This window comes from Carassius carassius, chromosome 37 (genome assembly GCF_963082965.1).
Source record: "Carassius carassius chromosome 37, fCarCar2.1, whole genome shotgun sequence".
In the NCBI taxonomy this organism is placed as follows: Eukaryota; Metazoa; Chordata; class Actinopteri; order Cypriniformes; family Cyprinidae; genus Carassius; species Carassius carassius.
The window spans coordinates 20,559,909-20,581,576 of NC_081791.1; the positions used below are offsets into that span (position 1 = coordinate 20,559,909).

Sequence of the window (21,668 nt, forward strand, 5' to 3'; positions counted from 1 at the left end):
CCCAAGTCCAGTCTATAATGTCCGAGTTTGGCTAATGGTTTATGTTTTGTGTTAGGCAAGTTTGGGCTTGTTTAAGGCAACAAGTGACACAAGCCACTGGATAAATTGTTATTAACATTCCTGAAGCTCAAACAGTAGAACATGGCGCTTGCAATGTCAAGGTCATGGTTCAATTCCCAGAAAAAGCACAAAACTACAGTATAACTACTAATAATAATAATGTATACTTTAAATGTTATGCAAGTTGCTTTGGATACATCATATGCCAAATTAATTGACTCCAAATACAACTCTCTCCATGGAATAATAATAAGAGACTATGTTCGGGTCTATGTTCTGTTCCTGGCTGTCTCAAGGGTTTAATACATTGACATGATCTTCCCACGGAACTGAGGTGATGTGCCTCTTCATCACTGGGTTGCTCGGTACAGTATGATACCCCTGTTGCGTCCTTCTAGTTGAGTCACTGAGGTGGTACATATTAGTTCTTCTTCTCTATGGTGTGTTTAATTAAAGCGGAGACAGATGGGATTGTCTTGGATGTAATGGTAGCACCCTGGTAATGTCCAGACATTAGGTCATTGGTCTATCTGAGGTCAGACCACTGCTTGATGTATTGCTGGACATGTTCACACTTGGACATGTAAGATACAGTAAAAATTTAAGTTATTGCTTTATATTGCAAAATATTCAACCAAGTGACATTTATTTAAAAAAAATGTATTTTAATCACTCATAAAAAAGAAAGCTTTCAGGTTCTACATTATAAAAAAACAGACATATTGTTTAAAATAAATAATGAAATAGTTTGAAAGCTGTTTTCAACACTGATAATTAGAAATTAGAACTTTTCCTGAGAACAAAATCAGCATAATGCAATGATTTCTGAAGGATGTGACACTGACGACTGGAGTAATGGCTGCTGAAAATTCACAGGAATAAATCAAGTTTATAAAATAAATAAAAAAATATTAAACTGTAATTTTTAACCTTAATAATAGTTAACAATTATTGATTTTACTGTTTTATTTTAAAAAGACACATTTGTTCGCAGATGCCACTTGGTTGTGTTATGTTGTTACCTAATGCGATAACATTCACACAAACTGTAGAAAAAAAAGATGGATTATATAATCACAGGATACTTAAGTGTCTGACTTGGCACTTTGGGAACTATGTGGTTACAAGTCTGAGTTGAGGTGCAGACATGCCACACTCACTTCGGATCAATCTCTCTCCAGCACACATATCTATAGACGCACACACAAAGGCCAAGCCCCCTCAGCACCATATCGTGTACCAAAACAAAGTGTTCATAATTCATGAGCTCCTCACCAGCTGAAAAGAGGGAAAGATTCCTTTACATGTCCATTATTCAAAACCCTCCTGGCCATTGGGGAGCAGCCACAACACAGTTGCTCATTTAACATACACGTTACAAAACACGCACACCCTTAAATTAGCCTAATTAGATGTCTACAATTAGGCGAACACTCCAGTTTTGTGTATTCTTCCAATTTATTTGTAAGATAAGTAAAAACAAAATGTACCAAAATGACATTTGACACATTCCTGAATAATAGTTTACTAATTTATTGTAATGTAAGCATCAAACAAAAAGCCAATATAATGCTTCAATTATATTAGCCATATTCCTCACAAGCTGACTTATGGATCCTCATCCTTTGGCACTGACTGGCATAGTTGAGTGATGCCATTGAGATGCATTCACTCAGAAAGCGAGAAACATGATAGCAGCTTAAAACTTACAATAGGCATCACACAAATCCCAACCAGACAATTAAGAAACTCAAGAGTAGTCAAATTGTCCTGGGACCAAGGGATTAGGTTAGGGGAAAAAAAGAAGGAGTGCAACAAGGGAGGTAATAGGATCAAGAGATGTTGACTTAAATATGATAACATATTGAATCTCATTCTTATTCCTGAAGCAGATAGCCTTTTGTCAGTAACTGGCATAATGCTGGTTAGCACAAACAAATTAGAGTCAGGCACTTACAGTGGAAGGTAATTTAGGGCAAAACACTGCAGGTGAATGAGGTAAAGTTTTAACTTTTAGAAATTACCAGTTAATTAATTTATAATCACAGTACTCTAAGAAAATTATGAAATGTAATGTTTAAAATATGCAAATTATCCAAATAAATATGTGCAAAATTAAAAAAAAAATTGTCAAACAGAAATCTGAACACTGAATAAAGTCATGTTCGAAATCCTTGTTGCTTTTTGTTGATATATTAAAGTTCAGAATAGAGAGGGATTTGGAGATCTGTATTTTTTTAATCACTACATAAATCACAATATATTGTCAAAAGCCAGAAAAAAATACATTTGAGCATGTTTTTAGGAAAAAAATGTATATAAACCAGGCAGATGATATATGGTCAAACTTATCTGCATAAACCTTCAGAATATAGACAGGAATAAAACTGAAAAGTTGTTGGGTGTACTGAAATTCCTAATTTTTTTTCATAAATGACCTTTAAACATGGCCATGATTAAGTGTCAGCAGCTGATTAGGATATTGTTTTTTTATATATATTGTCTTATTTTTGATTGTATACTGTATAATTTGTATTTTACTTGTCTTTCTACTCTATTGTAGTGATTTGGGTGTGAGAAAAGCACATTCTAACTAAAATTTAAACAAAACATAAAAAAGACATGTATTGTCTTTGAAATCTCAGATGCAAAAATAGTTATTTTTGTACTGTATTTTGAATGCTTTCTTTCCACTAGTCTGACATGTTAGGGATGCTCAACAGCCCAGTGCATAAAAAACTATGGTTTTGCCTGTAGTGTCTTGCCTTAAACAAAGGATGAATCAAAATGATTTGTTAATGTGGTAACCAGCATTATGCCACAAATGCAGTTGACTGAACCTGACTTGTATTGAACCCAGCATATTCTCTTTGGGAAGGCCTCAGATCCTCAAATGTCATCCGAAATCCATTCGAAGTATTTCAGTCTTTTTGTCTGATTTGTTTAGTAAAGGAGATGGAAGCATTGGTAAGTTGAGGTCCGTGACTCTGCGCTGTATAGCTGTTCGCAACTGAACAGAGTTTCTCTTCGCTGTATTACCGGGGATACCGATCCCTCCTCCTCCCGTTCCTGTGTTCCTCTTCTCCTTTGCATGTCTCAGGTTTTTAATGACGAGAGCTTGTTGTCTCTGAGATGGAAACAATAGCGGTTTGGACCCATTTACTATGAAAGGCGAGAAGGCTGTGTCAGGCGCTGTGTGGCGCGTAAGACCAACCCAAGTGACTTTTCTGGGCATGGCTTCCTTCAGTGTTGCAGTGTGACGTAGTCGAGGTAAAGGGGAGGTTTGTGTTGTGCTTTCCATTGCGCATAGTTGGCGAGCATTGAAGGTTTTCTCCTCAATGGCCAGTAAAACATCCTTAAAGTGTTGTCCTGTTCTGGGAGAAGCCCCTTTTTCGGAGTAGAACGTCTGCAACTTTTCTAACTTGTCATCAGGCTGATGTTCATATTCCAGCGCTTGACTCTTGTCAGAGTAAGCCGGTCTCAGATCATGTGGCTTGATTGATGTTTTCATTGTCTGGTAGTCTCCAGAGGTTTCTATAGTTACAGTGGCATCACAAGGGGCGGAGTCACAGAGTTTGGTGCCACTCCCCTCTCTGCAGGAACACTTAGGCGGTGAGACACAAAGCATCTCCTTCTCACCAAAAGTTAAGACTGAAATACACACAGTTACAAATGCTGTCAGCTGAGTATGCATTGTATGTAAACCAAATTTTTAATAAAATATGGGTCCTAAATAGGGTGACCCATTTAGTAATTGTCATGTTACTGGAGAGCAGATGTGATTTTGTGGGACAGTGCGAGATGTGTGTGAGAGAAAAATGTACTACTATAAGACTATGTAAATATTGATGATGATTGGATGATAACATGCTTTAAATCATCATAAATAAGCTTTGTTAATGATGACCAGCTCTGTAACTGGCCCTCAAGTGATTGCCAAGTTCAAGTGATAAGGCACAATGTAATTCACTTCACAGGACCCATTCAAGCTATTGATTCTTATGCTCCGTCCAGTCATCATCAGAGGACCCCCCCCCCCCACCACCACGAATGCATTGGTTGGTTATTTCCCCCACTCTAGCTAGAACAGGAAGACATTTTCTTCTTTCTTTCTTTTAATTCTATAACATACATCAGTAATACCCCATTATTTAATTTTTTATGTTTTGAAAAAAGTTGTCTTAGTGGTGGTGATGTTGAAGTTGTACAATCGTGGTGTTTTGTTTATAGCCTAACTTCAGCTTTTTACTTCTGGCAATTATATTTAGGCTTCAAAATTCAGAAAAAGTTTGTTGATTGATTATCTGGTTGGCCTAAAAACTTACACCATCGTTGCAGCACTCTCTTAGTGATATAAGAAATTAATATTACCCTTAGGAATCAGCCCATCTTGTGTCTCGGCCAGTATGGCAATCTCATTAGCTGTATCCACGGGCAGGGAGGAGGGGGACTCTGCTCTGTCCACTAGACTTGGCTGCTTTAGTCTGATGGTCTCCGCTGTTCTTTTCGTGTCATTCTGGGCGTCTCTGTCCTGTGACTGGCTCCACTGGGTTTTAGTGGCCTGCCTTGAGCTCCTCTCATTGGCTGCGTCACTCTGAGGAGAGCAGTGAAGAAATAGTTTGTTAAGTATTTTGTGTTTACATGATCATTTTAGACACAGAATGGAATTCTTGGATAGAGCCGTATAGCTGGATGCTTCACCTGCTGCTGACTCTTTGCACTTGCGTTGCTTCTCCCTCTTGACAAGCCCTTGTTCAGAAGATTCCATTCACTGTTCTTTTCTCTCTGAAGACAATCACTAACATGTTAGCAGTGATCCAAAACCTAACAATTAGCCAACCTAGAAGGCATCATAGCATGCATTGTGATCAGTTTTTAAATGCTGAGAAACACATGCACAAGGATGCATCAATTTTGAAATACTGATTTTTTTTTCATCTTATGGTTAATTAACTGATAAATTATAGATAAACAGATAAATGGTTTCAAATTCAACATTCAAAATAATATTGTATGTAAAAATAAAATGCTAAAAAATAAAATTAATTATTTTAAATGCTATAAGCTAATTTAGGTATGTAGGTCACATATTGTATGTATGTTGACATTTGATAAAGATTACATTTAACATTATTAGTATTAATTATTAGTATTTTAAAGATTAAACATGATATTAAATTTAATATCCAGTATAGGCTGGTATTGACCTGTGTAAGGAAAAAAACTAAATATAAAATAAAATATTTAAATATAATTATAAAAAAAATATTGACCTATATCCAATGTGATACTGATATACAATACTGTTCAAAAGTTTGTTGTCAGTAAAAGTCACAGAAATAAATTATTTATAATAACAGAAAAACAGTTATTTCAAATAGTTATAACTGTATTACTGTATTTATGATCAAATAAATGCAACCTTGGTGAGCACAAGAGACTTCTTCTGAAAACATTAAAAACATTATGCATAAATCAAGCATGTATCATTTTACCTTCATGGTCCTCACTATTTTCTGATGCCTAGTGAGTTTTTTCAGCAGTAGATGGTAGCAAGCCATAATGGTTGATGGCTTGTTAATGATGACAGTGTGGATGATATCAGACAGACTGTAACCTAGAGATTCAGTCATGTAGTTTAACACAGCTGTATTCAGATCCTCGGGACACAGCCTAAAAAGTAACAAAGAACCCACATACACAGATAACAGGAAATGTGATGGTTTTTGTCTTTTTGTGCATCTCTATGTCTGTTCCTTAGAATTCGATTTCATTTTACAGGTACCTGTTTTTATGAGTGACAGTATGAAGGGGTCTTTTGGCATAACCCTCATTCAACCATTTATCCTCCATTGCTGCTTTTATTGTTGGCCTTTTTGCTGGTTCTGGCTCCAGGAGAGACAAGACAAACTGTACAGCCGCTAGAGAGAAATAAAGAACGAGCACACTGACATCTTGACGCTGCTAAATGAGTCTCAAAACTCTGTTTTAACCTTACACAGAAGATCTCAACACTGATTTGTCAGAGGAGTGAGTGTATGTGTGTGTGCCCGACCCAGACTGAACTTCACAAGGTTTCTCTTACAGAAGGGGAGATCAGATTTAAGAAGCACTTTGCTCCCCTGTTTCAACTTCTCAACCTGGGGGGAGACAGATCAGAGTGCCAGTTTGGCACTGCGCTGGATGTGTGTGTGTGTGTGTGTGTGTGTGTGCACTGAGGTGAGGGTAGTGTTTGTGTCAGCAGACAGTGACGATCACATTTACTCATTCACTTAAGGTGGCATTTATTTAATCTAAAATACAGTAAAAACTATTCATTTATTTAAAATATAAATATAATATATGATATATAACAAAAAAATCTAAAATTATATTATATAGTCTTTACTTTGACTTGGATGTGTGTAAGCACATACCTGTATATATTGCTCACATGAAGAAAACTGCTTAATAAACATATTAAATAATGTTTTCATGAAAATGCAAAAATGTTTATGTGAGGGTTAGGTTTTAGGCCATTATTAAAAAAATAAAATAATAAACTGAATAAACATTATTAGGTCAATAAAAAAATAAATGTCTTTAGAAAGTAAATGGAAAATTCAACTGGAAGTGTGTGTTTCCTTTACCTTTGCTGATGTCTGATGGTATCGCACTGATTTCTCCATTCACCATTTTCAGATGAAGCTGCTTAATATTGAAGGGCTCCACCGTAAATGGCAGAGTGCCAGTCAACATGGCAAACATACTCACACCCCTACACATACACACAGAAACACACACAATCTGCATCAACTGCCAGCATTAAAAATAAACCCATCTTAATAATAATAAAAAAAAGTTAATATATACTACATACATATGGAAGACATCCACATATACTTTGTGTACTCACACAGACCACACATCCACTTTAGGGCCGTATTTCCTGTGGGCCAGCAGTTCAGGAGCCGCGTAAGCAGGACTGCCACACTGAGTGTTCAGCAGCTCCAGAGAGAGAGAATCTGCCTTCAGAGTGTTACTCAGACCAAAGTCTGCACACAAACACACGCATATGTTAGTGTACATGCATACATTATACTGATGCAGAAACTTTAAATAGCAGACTATATGCAGGCTAATTATAAGTAGCTTTTTTCTTGCTTAGACATTTTTTTAACTAAGCTTTAAGAATTATATACAAATCCTACAGATTTCAGAAGCCTACAATGAAATCCGTGAATACAAGGATGAAGGAGACTGAGAACCATGGAACTGACTCTTTCAGTCACATCACAGCGATTATGACCATATAATGAGTTATGATATTCCTCATTTGTAAGTGGCTTTTGATAAAAGCGAAGCGACTTATTGTAAATTAGATGTGCCTCCCTTTGTGCTTACGTTTGTATCCGTAATGGTTGGTCATTCTCAGAGGTCAAAGGTCAAGCTACTGTTGTATTACAGTAGGAATGCTTTGACAAAAACTTTCCTCAGTTTAAAAGATGTACATTAATGGCAAGGGTCAAACGGCAAGAACACTCACCTACTATCTTAATGTTGTTGTGTTCATCCAGCAGGAAGTTCTCAATCTTCAAGTCCCTGGTTAACAAACACAAAGTTCACAAATGAAGAAGGTTAAAAAAAAAACAAAATAAAACAAAACACCACATAGTTGGGTAATTATGATACTAAACCTAGTTATATATTTCTGCATAAAAGTACATTTTATGTTTTCATTTTAATTTTAGTTAAAGTTTTAATAGTTACATTATGTGCTTTTGTCATTTTTTTCTTCTTAATTAGTTTTTTTTTTACATTTAAGTTTTAGGAATTTTAGTACTAGCAACATTTTTCTTTTTCATTTTAGTGTAGATTTTTCATTTTAGTTTAGATCATAAACATCTAATGTTCATATATATATTACATATTTATTTCATTTCATTCTCACCAAAAGCAAATTTTATTAGTTTTAGTTTGAGTTAACAATAACGACACTCCATTGAAGCACAAAATGTTTTTACGACCAACTTTTACTCACTAAACTAGAAAAAAAGAATGCAAAATAGATGCATTTTTTCTAGTGTTCTCATATTTTAGGACCCTATTTTTATACTGTACATATATACAAACAGCAATAAGGGTCAAGCTGAAACGGAACCTCAAATCAACTCACTTCATGACCAGCCAAGAACCCCTAGCAGCACACAAAATGTAATGAAAAATGTGAATTAAGAGGGGATTTGTATTAAAGAACAGAGCCACGAGACTTATTGTTGGTGATATAACAGCTTGGTGGTCCTGGATGTTCAGTCATTCTGCCAAGTTTTACTTTAACACTCTCCCCTCTCTTTTTCTTTTATCTTACTCCCGCCTTCCCCCTTTCTTTCCACTTCATAATAAACACTCACACTCACTTTGACGACCGCACGCTCCTCACATTTAATATGAAATTGTATGAAATGCCTATAAAAATATCATAGCCCTCAAAGTTATTTTCATTTCTCTCCATTTTTACTGACATGGCTGACATCTCAAAGCCCAGTGGACGGCCTAATGTTCCCTAACTCACACACACATACAGACGCTGTCCCAAAAATGTCCAAAGTACAAAGAAAAGTTGAATAACTATTTTAAATCTGCCCGTATTAAAGTTGTCTGACAGACATGACGTGTATTAGAGGAAAACTGGACCGCCGTCCAGCAGTTTGACTGGGTTTTTGGGGTATTATTAATGTGTGTCGTATAGAGAGGTTAGTAGAGACAGACTCAAAGGCATAAAGTGAGTGTTTGTGGAGCCAGTTGATAAAATAGTTTGATTTGGGTTGATTAATGCCATTCGAAGTGGATGAACTTTTGAACTGAAATGGACATGAACCCACAGGTTCCCTACGTTACCATAGGGACTGTATATGTTGACTAACCCCGCGGGTAGTCAAGTGTGTGTATGTGCGTGTAGGCTGATGAACATCTTGGATCCTTGACATACACTATAATAAAGGCCCTTTACTGAGGGGACTGTGTGTGAAACAGACCTCAGCGTTATGAAGCTTCATCCTGGGACTCCATTAGTAAGGAAGTCAGTGAATGATGTGTTAACCATAGTGGCTCTGGCTGATGATGTCATGAGAATCTAATGGCATTCCCACTCTTGCCTCAATTAGGCTTCCCTGCCAGACCAAAGAACTACACACACACACAAACATTAACAAGGGCACACCTTAGACTTCTATTGTTTTTATATGATATAATTTTTTATATTCATACATTAAATCGAACTATCCTAATACAGACTAACTATAACCTAACCCTAAAACACACAAGGTGTTGGTAGATGTATTATATTTATGTAAAAATTGCATTTATATTGCATTTATATTATATCGAGGTATAAATTTATAATATTTTTTGTAATGTGCCCGTTCAAAAATGGTATATAAATTATGTAAAATTATAAGAATAGACACACAAGAATAGAAAATATTTTTGTACATTTTATTCTGAGAATAATAAATAAATTATATAACATTCTAAAATTTTAAACCATTAATATTTTTTCATATTATAAATATTAGATGCTAAAGAGAAATTATTTTATATAAGTAATATTTAATCGTTTTTATTTATTGGATTTTTGTTCCTCAAAATATCCCCGGACTACAGGCAAGTAAATCCACACACATATACTTGCGCTTGATTTCATCCATTGTCACACGCACTTCTCTCCTCTATGACACGCGGCACTTCATCATTTTAAGGCTCTTATAACTAGAATCCGCTATAAAGCTTAGCACCCTCGCAGCGTTTTCCTTTCTTTTTTTCCTAGTGCTACCCCACTATCTCTACATCCCTTACAAACTACATGATCTCAGCACTTCATTTTTGTGGGTCATTGTGCAAGAATTTCCCCTCATTACCTGTGAACTATCCCGTGGTGGTGCAGGTGTTCCACTGCAGACAGTATCTGGCGGGTGTACCTGCGGACCTCTCTCTCCTCCAGCCGTTTGCGTTCACAGATTCGATCCATAAGGTCTCCTCCTCCACATAGCTCCATGGCCATGTAGTAGCAGTTCTCCGTCTCCAACGTCTCCAGCAGCAAGACGATGTTCGGGTGGCGGATCAGCTGGTGAATCCGGGGTTCACGCTTCATGTTTTTTAAAATGTATGAATCCTGACGAGCCTTTTTCTTATCTATCACCTTGATCGCCACCTGTAAGACAGTGAGAGAAACATTATCTTTCATTTTAGTATCAACTTTGTCTTAGGTGTTTCTTTTAAAATGTAAAATTACAGTAAGTTGGAAGAGCCATCAAATTAAATCTGTGAAGTGGATGGCTTTATTTACTCTTTTTAATCAATCTTTATTAACCTCATTGCTGTCTAGAAGATGAAAAAAAAAAATCTAAAAGATCTCACTTGATTTTTATTTTCTATGGGACATTTTTCCTGTGTCTATAGTAAATAGTATTTGGTATACTATATTTCAAAACTTAGTGATTTAGATTAGTTTGTTGTGTTTAATGGCAGAGCTGTAGCACGGAACAAAGCTCAAAGTCCCTCTCTTTAACTCCATGATAATAATTTACATTCTCAAATTCTAGGACTGAGCTGGGGGTGATGTGTGCTTGTGTATCACCACAGCAACCTGCTCAAGAAAACAGAGTGGTCAGGAAGGGCTCAGTGATGTGTATAAGAGCTGGTAACATACACACGCACACAGGCCGTAATTACTGACCCATGAAAGCTAAGGTCACCACAGTGAGAAGAGGAGGACTCCTCTCTCTATCTCACTCTCTTTCTATCTCTGTTTGTCTATCATGATGAACCCAGAGGTATTTTTAATATAAATAATATTTGTAATATAATTATTAGGTTTAATGTTAATAATAATTCTATTGATTTATAAACATTATTTATTAAATCCAAAATCCCCAAACGAGAACTAAGTAAACTCACACACATTCTCAATTTTTAGGCATCTTATAAAAGATCTGTATTGATATTGGCAGTATAATGTATTCAGATAAATAAATACTAATACATTTTTAAATAAATACATAAATAAATATTGTAATTTATATGTAAACACAATATAATCATGCAATTACAGCTACATGATTTATCTATAATACCATGACAAAATTGAACCATGATTTTTCACTCATCTTCCAATAACACTGAAGTAGGCACATGAGAAACATTTTACAGCAAATAACTGTAAAGTACAATTTCTGCAGGCTCTAAACGCAAGATCACTGAAACAATGACAATCATACCATTACAAATCGTTACAAACTATTACAAACAAAGACATCTGTTTGTAACTCGGTTACCAGCGAAGTCTGCAGACAAAATACACACTAGTTAGTACGCTAAAAATCTATCAGATCTATTACGCGATCAAAATAAATACAGAGACACTACTGAGTGACAAAACATCAACAGCCAACGCACAATTCATGATCACTCCTCCTACCCCAAAACATAAAGTGCCTTTTATAATAATATAAGTCTCTAACGGTGTGAGTGTGTTCGTGTGGATGGATTATTACTGCAGTGACGGAGTCGCTATGAAAGCTGAGAGAGCGAGACAGCATGAAAAATGGATGACAGCCCTTCAGCGCACCGATGACTGACACCCTTAGCGTGTGACACTTTGCCTTTGATTGACAGGCGTCTGCATGTAAGAGACTGTTACCTTCTCTCCTGTACTGATGTGCATGCCCAGCATAACCTTGGCGAATGAGCCCTTGTTGATCATTTTGCCCACCAGGTAGCTGCCCACACGCTTAGTGTGAGGAAAGTTTTGGAGCAGGTCACGGGGCACTTTCCCAAAGCAGGGAGTTGCCGCCTGATCCAGCTCCCCTGAATCTGTCATGCTCCCATCCAGAGATGACTTCAATGCAGCCGGCATGATGCCAGTGATGTCCTTCTGCTAACAGATCCACAGGACGATAACGAGGATGGAGAGAGAGAGGGCATGTGTGAGGGAGGCCGGTCTCATTGGTTCTTTATTTGCTGTTGGTGTTTGTCTGTCTTGTCAAGAAGGAGAATATCCAGTCTTCGCTCCTCTCGTGTTTTTCTTTAGTCCAGATGCTGATCCACAATCACATGCTGTGTGTTGGGACCAGGTTTCTGTCTTTTACTTGTCTTTAGCCTCAGATCTACCTCACTTTATCTGTCTTTTCCATCTAGACTGTCTCTTCTGTGTCCAGTGGAAGGTTCTTCTGTCACTCTGGTTAGTTCATGCACCTTTGTCTTTCTGTGTGTGTGTGTGTGTGTGTGTGCTGGTAGATAATTAACTGTATCTGGTCTCAGGTTGATGCTGTGAGTCTAGCGTAGTGAGAGGACACACTACACCGTAATGACCCCCCACCCACACACACAAACACACACACACACACACACACAAACACACACACACACACACACACACACACACACACACACACACACACACACACACACACACACACACACACACACACACACAGAGAAAACGTAAACTGAAAAAAAAAACAGTTCCGAAAAATGATCCTAAAAGTCCTAAAATATACTATAAGCACACAAGCATTGTTTTCCCTGTATTTACTTCTGTACTTCTACTCGTCTTATACTAAAGCCTTAAAATTTGTTGATATAACTTTCTGTATTTAAAGTTTGGGAATATAATATAATATAATATAATATAATATAATATAATATAATATAATATAATATAATATAATATAATATAATATAATATAATATAATATAATATAATTAGTGGAATTAATCACATCCAAAATCGTTTTTGTTTACATAATATATATATGTGTGTGTGTACTGTGTATATTTATTATGTATATATAAATACACACACATATAGTATATATTTTGAAAATATTTACATGCATACATTTATATTAATATAATATATTTTATAAATAAATGTATTTAATTCTTAATGTATTTTTCTTCAATATATACACGTGTGTGCATGTGCGTTTATATATAAATACTAAATATACACAGTAAACACACATATATTATGTAAACAAAATATTTTATTTTGGATGTGATTAATCGTGATTAATCATTTGACAGGTTTAAATATTAAATATAATATAATATATATATTTTTTATATTTTTCATATATTTTCTTCTTTCAAATTAATTATTTTCCTTTGTTTTTATGAGAAACGTAAGATTTCTTATATTACTTACATTACTTATTATATTACTCTTTTTTTCAAAAGCATTTTAATTAGATTTTGTATGTGTTATTTGTATGTTAGTCAATAATATTTTAATTAATAAATAAATATGAAAAAATAAAAAAAAAGATTTAACAAAAATTAAATAAATACACAGAATGACACATGAAGCACATTTTTTAGATACCTGTCAAAAGACTTTTATAGCACAGAAAAAAATTATATATATTCTTTCACACTTTATCAGCCAACATCCTTTTATGTATAATAATTTTCATATATTGTCAGAATAACATTCTTTTTGTCGGAGCTTGTCTCTCAAAGGTCCAGTAATATATTTCTTGGATATCATCAATAAAGACTAATATCCTCTACCACATTAGAAATTAAATCATGAAGGAAATAAACACCCCATTAATCACACAGTCTCATATTGCCCAGTAATAATCCTGGGATATTACAATAACTCAAAAAGCAACATCATCTAATAAACCAGCTTCTAAAACCTCTTGAATGAAGCAGTCAGATTTCATTGGTTAATAATGACATGCTGTAATGAGGGGCTTGTCAAAGCGAACTCAAATCACTTGAGATCCTTTTATTACGATGAGGAAAAAACAGCTATATTGGTATTAATATCATAAATGGCTTTAGAAAGGAAAGTACACATACATCTATGTGATTGGTTTTGGCCTTGGACCAGAGTGTGTTAGTAGGGGTCTGTGTGCTTGAATGAGAGGCTATTGTTGGATAAGTGTGTGGTTGGGGTCAGGTTTCTTTATTTCTTATTCGCTCACTCATTCATCCACCGGAGAGGGAGATGATCTGAGCAGCAAGGGGCTGGAATCTGAGACCACCATACTACACACACACACACTCACACACACATTTACTGTATATATACATTGCAGCAAGTAAAATAAAAAACTCTCATTCATTTCTACTCTAGTATCCACTCTGAGAAAACAAAGAGAGACCCTAAAACTGTGTGTGCATGAGCCTCAAATGTTTAATATCCATGGTTCAGAGCAGGCCATGACAGCAAGAGCCAGAAAGTGCAAACACACAGATGCTCAGAACAGAACGGTTTGCGTTCACCCTCAAAATATGTGTTCCAGCCTTGAGGCTTTGGCAACACATTGCGCGGTCAAATTAATAGTGCTGAAAACCTCTGTCCATTTCCTGCTCTGTAAGAAACCAATCCCCAGCAATCCATTAAAGCATATCTTAACACTAAATAACCTTTAAAAAGCCTGCTGGAGCATCCATGTGCTAACATGCTAATCTTCTCTGAGGAAGAGGATGTCAGCAGAAACATAGCTCTGCAAAATGTGCCATCATTAAAAAACATGAAATAAACAAAGTACAGATAAGCATAGCTGGTGGTTCAGATGAAGCAGATACATGTGCAGTCTGTTCTCTGTTATTAAAAAATGCTAATAAATGGATTAAAAAAAGACTTTTGTGTTCAACAGAAAAATGTGAAAGTTTTGGAACAACATTTATTTAAAAGTAAAAAGTGAAAAAATATATATATATTTACACACACACACACACACACACACACACACACACACACACACACACACACACACATGTATATATATATATATATATATATATATATATATATATATATATATATATATATATATATATATATATATATATATATATATATATATATATATAAAATTAGTGCAATTAATCACATCCAAAGAGATTTTTTTACATAATATATACAGTATGTGTACATAATATACATAACAATTTACATTATATATATACAATTTACAATATATATATATATATATATATATATATAGTATAAAATATTTATTAAACAAACAATAATTTACTGGCAATTAATGATATTTAAGATAATTATCTGTTTATCTGTATCAGCCAGAATATTAATTTGTGCCATATGCCCCAAAACACAGAGGCATTTCTTAAAATATCTCGCAAAGAAAACAAGAAATATATACGGTTTTATACAGAACAATATAAGGAAGATGAATAAACGATTACAGAATTGTAATTTTCGGATGAACAATTGCTTTAAGCTTTCGTAAAGCATACAGCATGTTCTCTCAACAACATGTCAGCCTTGATCAGAATGAACAAGTACTAACAGTTGGGAAGACTGCCCTCTTGTGGCCAAAGAAGCACATTATTATATATTATGAAATATATATAAACGTAAATAATAAATTATATATTAGTCTTTTTTCATATTATGCAAAATGCCTAAAAACTGGGACTAGTCGCACAGGTTTCTCCAGTAAATATAAATAAATTATGTATAATATATATATGTGTGTGTGTGTGTGTGTGTGTGTGTTTCTATGAATCATATAAGATTTGGAATACCATCAGCCAATTAGTTTAATATTTCATTACATACCTGACTCAAACACAAAGTCCTAATCATATAACACCCTGATGAAGGCTCAATTAAAGAACAACACCTTCATTGACTGCCAGCATCACAGCTTGTTTAGAGGCCTAGTGCTGTCAACAGAACACTCCACAAGAAAGACAAGGAAAGCAAATAAAAATGAGGAACAGAGACAGAGATTTGCCTGTCTGTAAGCTTGTAGATGGGATCGACTTTAAACCATAATTGCATTGAAAATGCTTCAACACAGCTAATGAAGACCTGCTGCGCACACACACACACACACACACACACACACACACACACACACACACACACACAAAGCGTAACATGGGGCAGGGTGATGACAGCAGTGAAGTGAAGCAGTCATTTCCTGCACACCATGGCCAGATGTCTCACACACTACGTCCCTCATCTAATCCCGCTCACACACACACTGGTGTGTAATAAGTCAGACATTTCGTTCTCAATACCAATACAAGGGTCACTCAGACACAGCTGCTCTGCAAAACTTCATTACGACGTCCCGCTAAAGGGTGAACCGCACTATTTGTGGACAGAGTTGGATAAAATAACACTGAATGATGTTTTAGAGAGTGTTCTGCGTGTGTGTTTGCATGTGATGCAGCGAGTGGCTTAATTACTGTGTGCTAATGAAAAGCTGTGTGTGAGTTTGTGAGCAACTCAGATGGTGGAACTGCCACACTGCGCTCACAGCTCGTAAATTGCACACCTTCTAAAGGATGTGGGCTGTTGCTTGTGTGTGTGTGTGTGTGTGCAAAAAGCTAAAAGCACAGAATTTAGTGCCCAAATCAACAGAGTGCAAATGCAGTAAAAATCTCCTTAGAGATTAGTTGGTGTATAGTGGATGTTATTTGGAATTGTTAGAGCGAATGATGTGCTAACGTGGATGTGCTGTACCAGATGTGAAAATGTTAAACTTAGATAAATACATCATTAATCATCTAAGAATGCGTGTGGATTTGAAAAATAGAGACTATTCTATTGCATATGGGAAAACTTGCATAAACCCCAGATGTTTGAGAGTCATCCATGTTTTGAGCCATTAGAATATTTCTCTGTAGTTTCCAGAAGAGGGCACTAGAGAGAAACTCATCTTCTATTATTTCCTTAAAAAACTCTGTTTTGGAGAAAATTAGATATAGATATAGATATAGATATAGAACATAGCTTTCTTTTGATTATAAACATGAGAGCACTTTATATATATATATATATATATATATATATATATATATATATATATATATATTTCTGTTTTAATAAATACTGAAACATTTTTATTTTATATTTGATTTAAATTTATTTGTTTCTAGACTGTTATTGCATATGTTTTCATTACTTTTCTGGACGTCACTCGTCCTGACATTAAACTAGGATTAGTATCTCATGGTTTCTAACATCTAAACAGGTCAAAAATGAATCAAACAGCACAAAAGAGTTAATAAAGATCACAAAAAAAAAAACCTACAAACTCTTTGTTAGGATTGGAACTGTATCATAGTCCTGTAACATAAATCATTTGAAACAATTCATTTTGTGGTGACTGTAAACGCTAAAACAAGCCATTGCTTAATTAGCTTTCTTCCATGATTCACACTCTGAACAACACATAAAAATGCAGCTTTTAAGTTTCTCTAGAAAATCATTCTGAAAGAGCAAACTTAGAACAAGACAGGGGGTTTTGTTCTGTGCTCTTCATTAATTGCACACCCAAAAAACAGTGTTTATACCCCTCATGCCTTGTTTCATGGCCATTCTGTCACTGATTAGCAGCAAGCTGTGACAAAAGCATTCTTCATGCAAAAAACCTTCCCAAAAAATGATTTCCATGACAACCATTTCTCCACAAACGTCTCTCACTGTAAATTCACAATTATTTGACTCTCTCTGCCTCATTTTAAATACGCAGATTTTTTTTTTTTTACCACAATACCAGTGATTTCCTGCTCATATGGTCATCCATGCACCCAAAGTCAACAGCAGAGAGACCATACAGCATAATGGATGTGTTTTATGGAAAGGGTGTTATATTAAGTTTAATAGCAGTGTGCGGTGGGCTAATGGCTGCCTTTGGCTTCCCTCCTGAAAATAGAAATGGAGGTTTGGAGGGATTCCTCTGTATGTGCGTCCAAGTGAGAGAGATGTATATGGACAGTTCTAGATATAGAATATGCAAACGGATTGAAAAAGTGTGTGTGACACATGAAAACTGAATGGAATGAATGAAAGGAAAGAGATCATTTCCATCTGAAAACAAGTTCCATTTTTACAATTAAGCTGCTTGGTTTTTAATAAGCATTTATAGGCTAAATAGCCAAATGGGGACATTAAAAAAATAATAATGTGTGTGTGTGTGTGTGTATATATATATATATATATATACACACATATATATATATATATACATATATATCTATATATATATATATATACATACACACACACACACACACACACACACACTGTTATCTGTAAACTGTAAACTTTATATTGCAGAATAAATGTTCACCTCTCTAAATATTTGGCAGTAGTTTAGTAATCCCAGCGTTTATCCATCTTGTAACCTGTGATCTGATGTTTATGCGATGTGGGCTTTGGGGTTTGTATGTGTGAATGGTCGATAATGGCCTATAATATATTGTAGCCCACTCTTAATTTAGAGGCAGTTTTAAAGGCGCATGAAGGCAAAGCAGTAAAATATTCCCCCTGCGCTGTGCTGAGCAACGCCTCTATCAACCTCCATCCCACCCTCCATTTAGAAAGACTTGCTTATTTGAAGAAAAAAATGTAAATGCTCTTCTGAATGATTGACTCTTCTATCTATCTTCTTCGGCCCATTTCTCTGTCTCTTCGCCTAGCTCCCTTTGTTTTCTTTCTTTAACTAACCTGCATCATTTTATCAGAAGTGGCCTGAAATTAAGTGCTAAGTGTTGGGTTTTATTGAAAGGAAACAGACTGGAACAACACGTGTGTTTTCTCAGGCCTGTAAAGACTCCTCTGCTCCTCAGGCCAAATTCTTACAAATGAATTACAACCTGTGTACTGATGAGTCCTCACTACAGACTCATTCCTGCTGAGAGAGAGTACTAGAGCAGGAGAGATGAGAGATGGCTTGAAATGTACTGTTAATGAGCGTGCGTGCATGCACGTGTGGTTGCTGAAATCATTAATGCATGGTGGTGTTAACAAAAATCTGGTCTTAATTTGCTGAGATTTGTGCTGTTTTAATGTACATATTAAATGTGTTGCCAAATTTAACAGCAGTCAAGCGCCCATCTGCTCCACTGAACAAAGGATTTTTGCTAATCTGTCATTAACTGTAAATGAGTGTATGAAATTTTGTAAGAATGTCTTTTGCTGCAGACACAGAAAAGTTTGTATAAAGATGCTTAGATTCCATATGTAAGCATATAAATACATAGAAAAAAATATTATGTTTTTAATTAATAAGAAAGGGATTGATGAGTAATATAACATTAAAATCACGGTTTTGTTCACATTTAAATTTAAAACCTAACAAACTTTTTTTCCCTTTTTTCAGGAATTCTGCTTATGCTGTCTTCTCTTAAAATTGTGCCACTAGGTCTAATATTTTGTAATATAATCCAAATATTTTATGCGTTTACAAATATGTTTTTGAAGCCTCTATATGCAGTATGCATTTAACAATTATGCGTTAGGTAAATCAATGTAAATATTAAATACAACAACTATATAATGATAATAATATTACAACCACATATATTATAACAATATTTGAATTGTAATAAATAATAATATGCATATATTTGTTATTTATTTTTTTAGATAAAACTAAACTTGCTGCAAAATGTTTTGTGTATAATTGTATTTATTTTTTATTTTTTCAAATTGCCCTTAAACATGTGTTTTGTGTGTATATTTAAATGCAGTGCATTTTAAACTCCTCTATTCCCAGTCTTTCTTGTTTTTTCGGCACATGGTTTCAAGATACGGTCGGCCATGCCACATCAAACCTGAACTCAGCAGCTGGCCATGTGGTTAAAGAGCATGTGTGTTGAAGGGTGATGGTTGCCAAGGAACCAGTGTTTAATAAAGTCATCGGGTCTAAGATGGGGAAGAAACCGCAGCTCAACTCGAAGCATGAGAAATCGACGGATGCCACCCCCACATCCACATTCGCTTTTCTCTCACTCTCACTGAACACTGTGCTGCTGCTGTAAACACATCTATAGGAGAAGTACCATGACACTGCACTGCCAACCTCTGCCAAGAATTCAGGATGGGAAATGCTTCATTTAGATAGAACAATTATCAGAGATGTGTTCATTTAGCTCTGCTTTAGAGCTTATGTATGTGTATGAGTGAGTTTTCACTGTCTGATATTTCTGTGTGTTATGTTGTTAATGGCACACCTTGTTTGCCAGGCAGAAACAGCCAATTAAAAGCAACTTGTGTTAAACTGGGTCCATTTTCAGTGGTATGCCTCCAGGACCCACAAAAACAATCTTCAGTGTGTCAGTGTGTGTCTGTGTGGGATGGGGATTTACACCTCACTAATGATGTGTGAGTTTAATACTCTTAGCTGTTTTCAGCTTCACATGCAACAGGTTAACACCTTCAGTGCCATGGCTGGTGAACAGAATGTACACTCTGAATTGTGTTTTTGCACTATAACAAAAGTTATAACAATTATGAGAAGTAAATCTGCAAATTATATTGCTATTCGTTATTATAGATCAGAAAACTAACCCGTCATTTTTATAACTAAAGAATATATTTTAAGATCAACAGCTTATTATGTGATTTATGTGACAAGAGTATTGAGACTGATGCATACATATCTACTAAAAACGTAGTTATCTATATATTTTATTTTATTGGCTAAACGTGTCATCTTCTTTGATATAGTTTGATCTATCCACACTTTTTAGGCCTTTCTTGACATATTTAGAAATGCATTCGAATCATTTCCGTATGTCAGTTTATTCGGAAATCTTGATATGCAAGTTTAACTTTATCCACATAAAAACAGTATATAGTACATAGGGTGATAAATATTAAATAGCATATCATAACTTCTTGAATGCTTGCATGGACGCAAAATGTAAACTATATTAACAGCAACCTCTAATTTACTAAATGTGATTAAGGCATGGCGATACTAAGATATTATAAACATCAACATCATTAATTTCGGTAAAAATGGTTTGTATTGTAAAAAATGATCTGTATTGTAAAAAGCGCTATACAGTACAAATAAACTTGACTATTAAATACGCAACTGAAGGAACTGAAAAAATATAATTACCTGCTGCATAATTATAAAAAAATATATATATATGAAAAATTTTGTAAAGTAGTAAACTGGATAAACAGTTAAATGAAATCTGTTCTATTTTCCGATTCTGTTTAAGAGGAAGGAAGGTAAATTCTGTTATTGGAATCAGGTCACTTATTAAATACAGTGAGGTTAAATGGAGTAAGACTGGATGTGAGGAACATCGTTAGCACATTGGCATGACGGACTCCAGTAATTAGGGGGTGTGGCTTCACATCACCAATCACCCTGCTGTGTTTGGTGCTTCCTGCTGATTTACAATGTGCAGACTAAGATGTGGCTGTTTTAGCAGGTCATAACTCGTTACACACACATACACAGACACATTGGCTAAATCAGTGCCAAGTGCACACACACCAGGCTTACGGATGCCAGACACACACACTCTCGACACTGCCTTCACCTGGCTGTTTTTTTGTTCCGTCTCACACTTTTCCTTCCTTTGCAAATCCCAGAGTGAAAACAGAGGGCAGTATACCAAGTCCTCGGGAATAGCTGGACAGTGACCTGGGCTGCAGGGAGCTGAGGAGAAAAAGGAGAAGAGGGGTATGAGGCTACAGCTTCATGTTGTACTGGTGTTAATGTGTTTCAGTAGCAAACTGAGTTAGGGGCAACTTTTAAAAAAATGAACATGCTTTAAAGATAATTTAACATGGATTCTTAAAAACTATACTAATGCACTCTATA

The 21,668-nt window shown here is 35.3% G+C and overlaps 1 protein-coding gene across 1 annotated transcript; it reads right to left on the bottom strand.

Annotated features, from left to right (window-relative positions):
- Positions 1-1,575: 1,575 nt before the first annotated feature.
- Positions 1,576-12,254, bottom strand: LOC132118328 (hormonally up-regulated neu tumor-associated kinase homolog A-like). The gene is made up of 10 exons (XM_059528107.1): positions 11,738-12,254; positions 9,957-10,249; positions 7,586-7,641; positions 6,956-7,094; positions 6,690-6,817; positions 5,846-5,981; positions 5,556-5,733; positions 4,762-4,845; positions 4,432-4,654; positions 1,576-3,711 (listed from the first exon to the last, which is right to left on the bottom strand). Exons 1-10 carry the CDS (start codon positions 11,951-11,953, stop codon positions 2,957-2,959), a joined length of 2,208 nt encoding a protein of 735 aa, XP_059384090.1. The 5' UTR covers positions 11,954-12,254; the 3' UTR covers positions 1,576-2,956.
- Between the last annotated feature and the right edge of the window lie 9,414 nt (positions 12,255-21,668).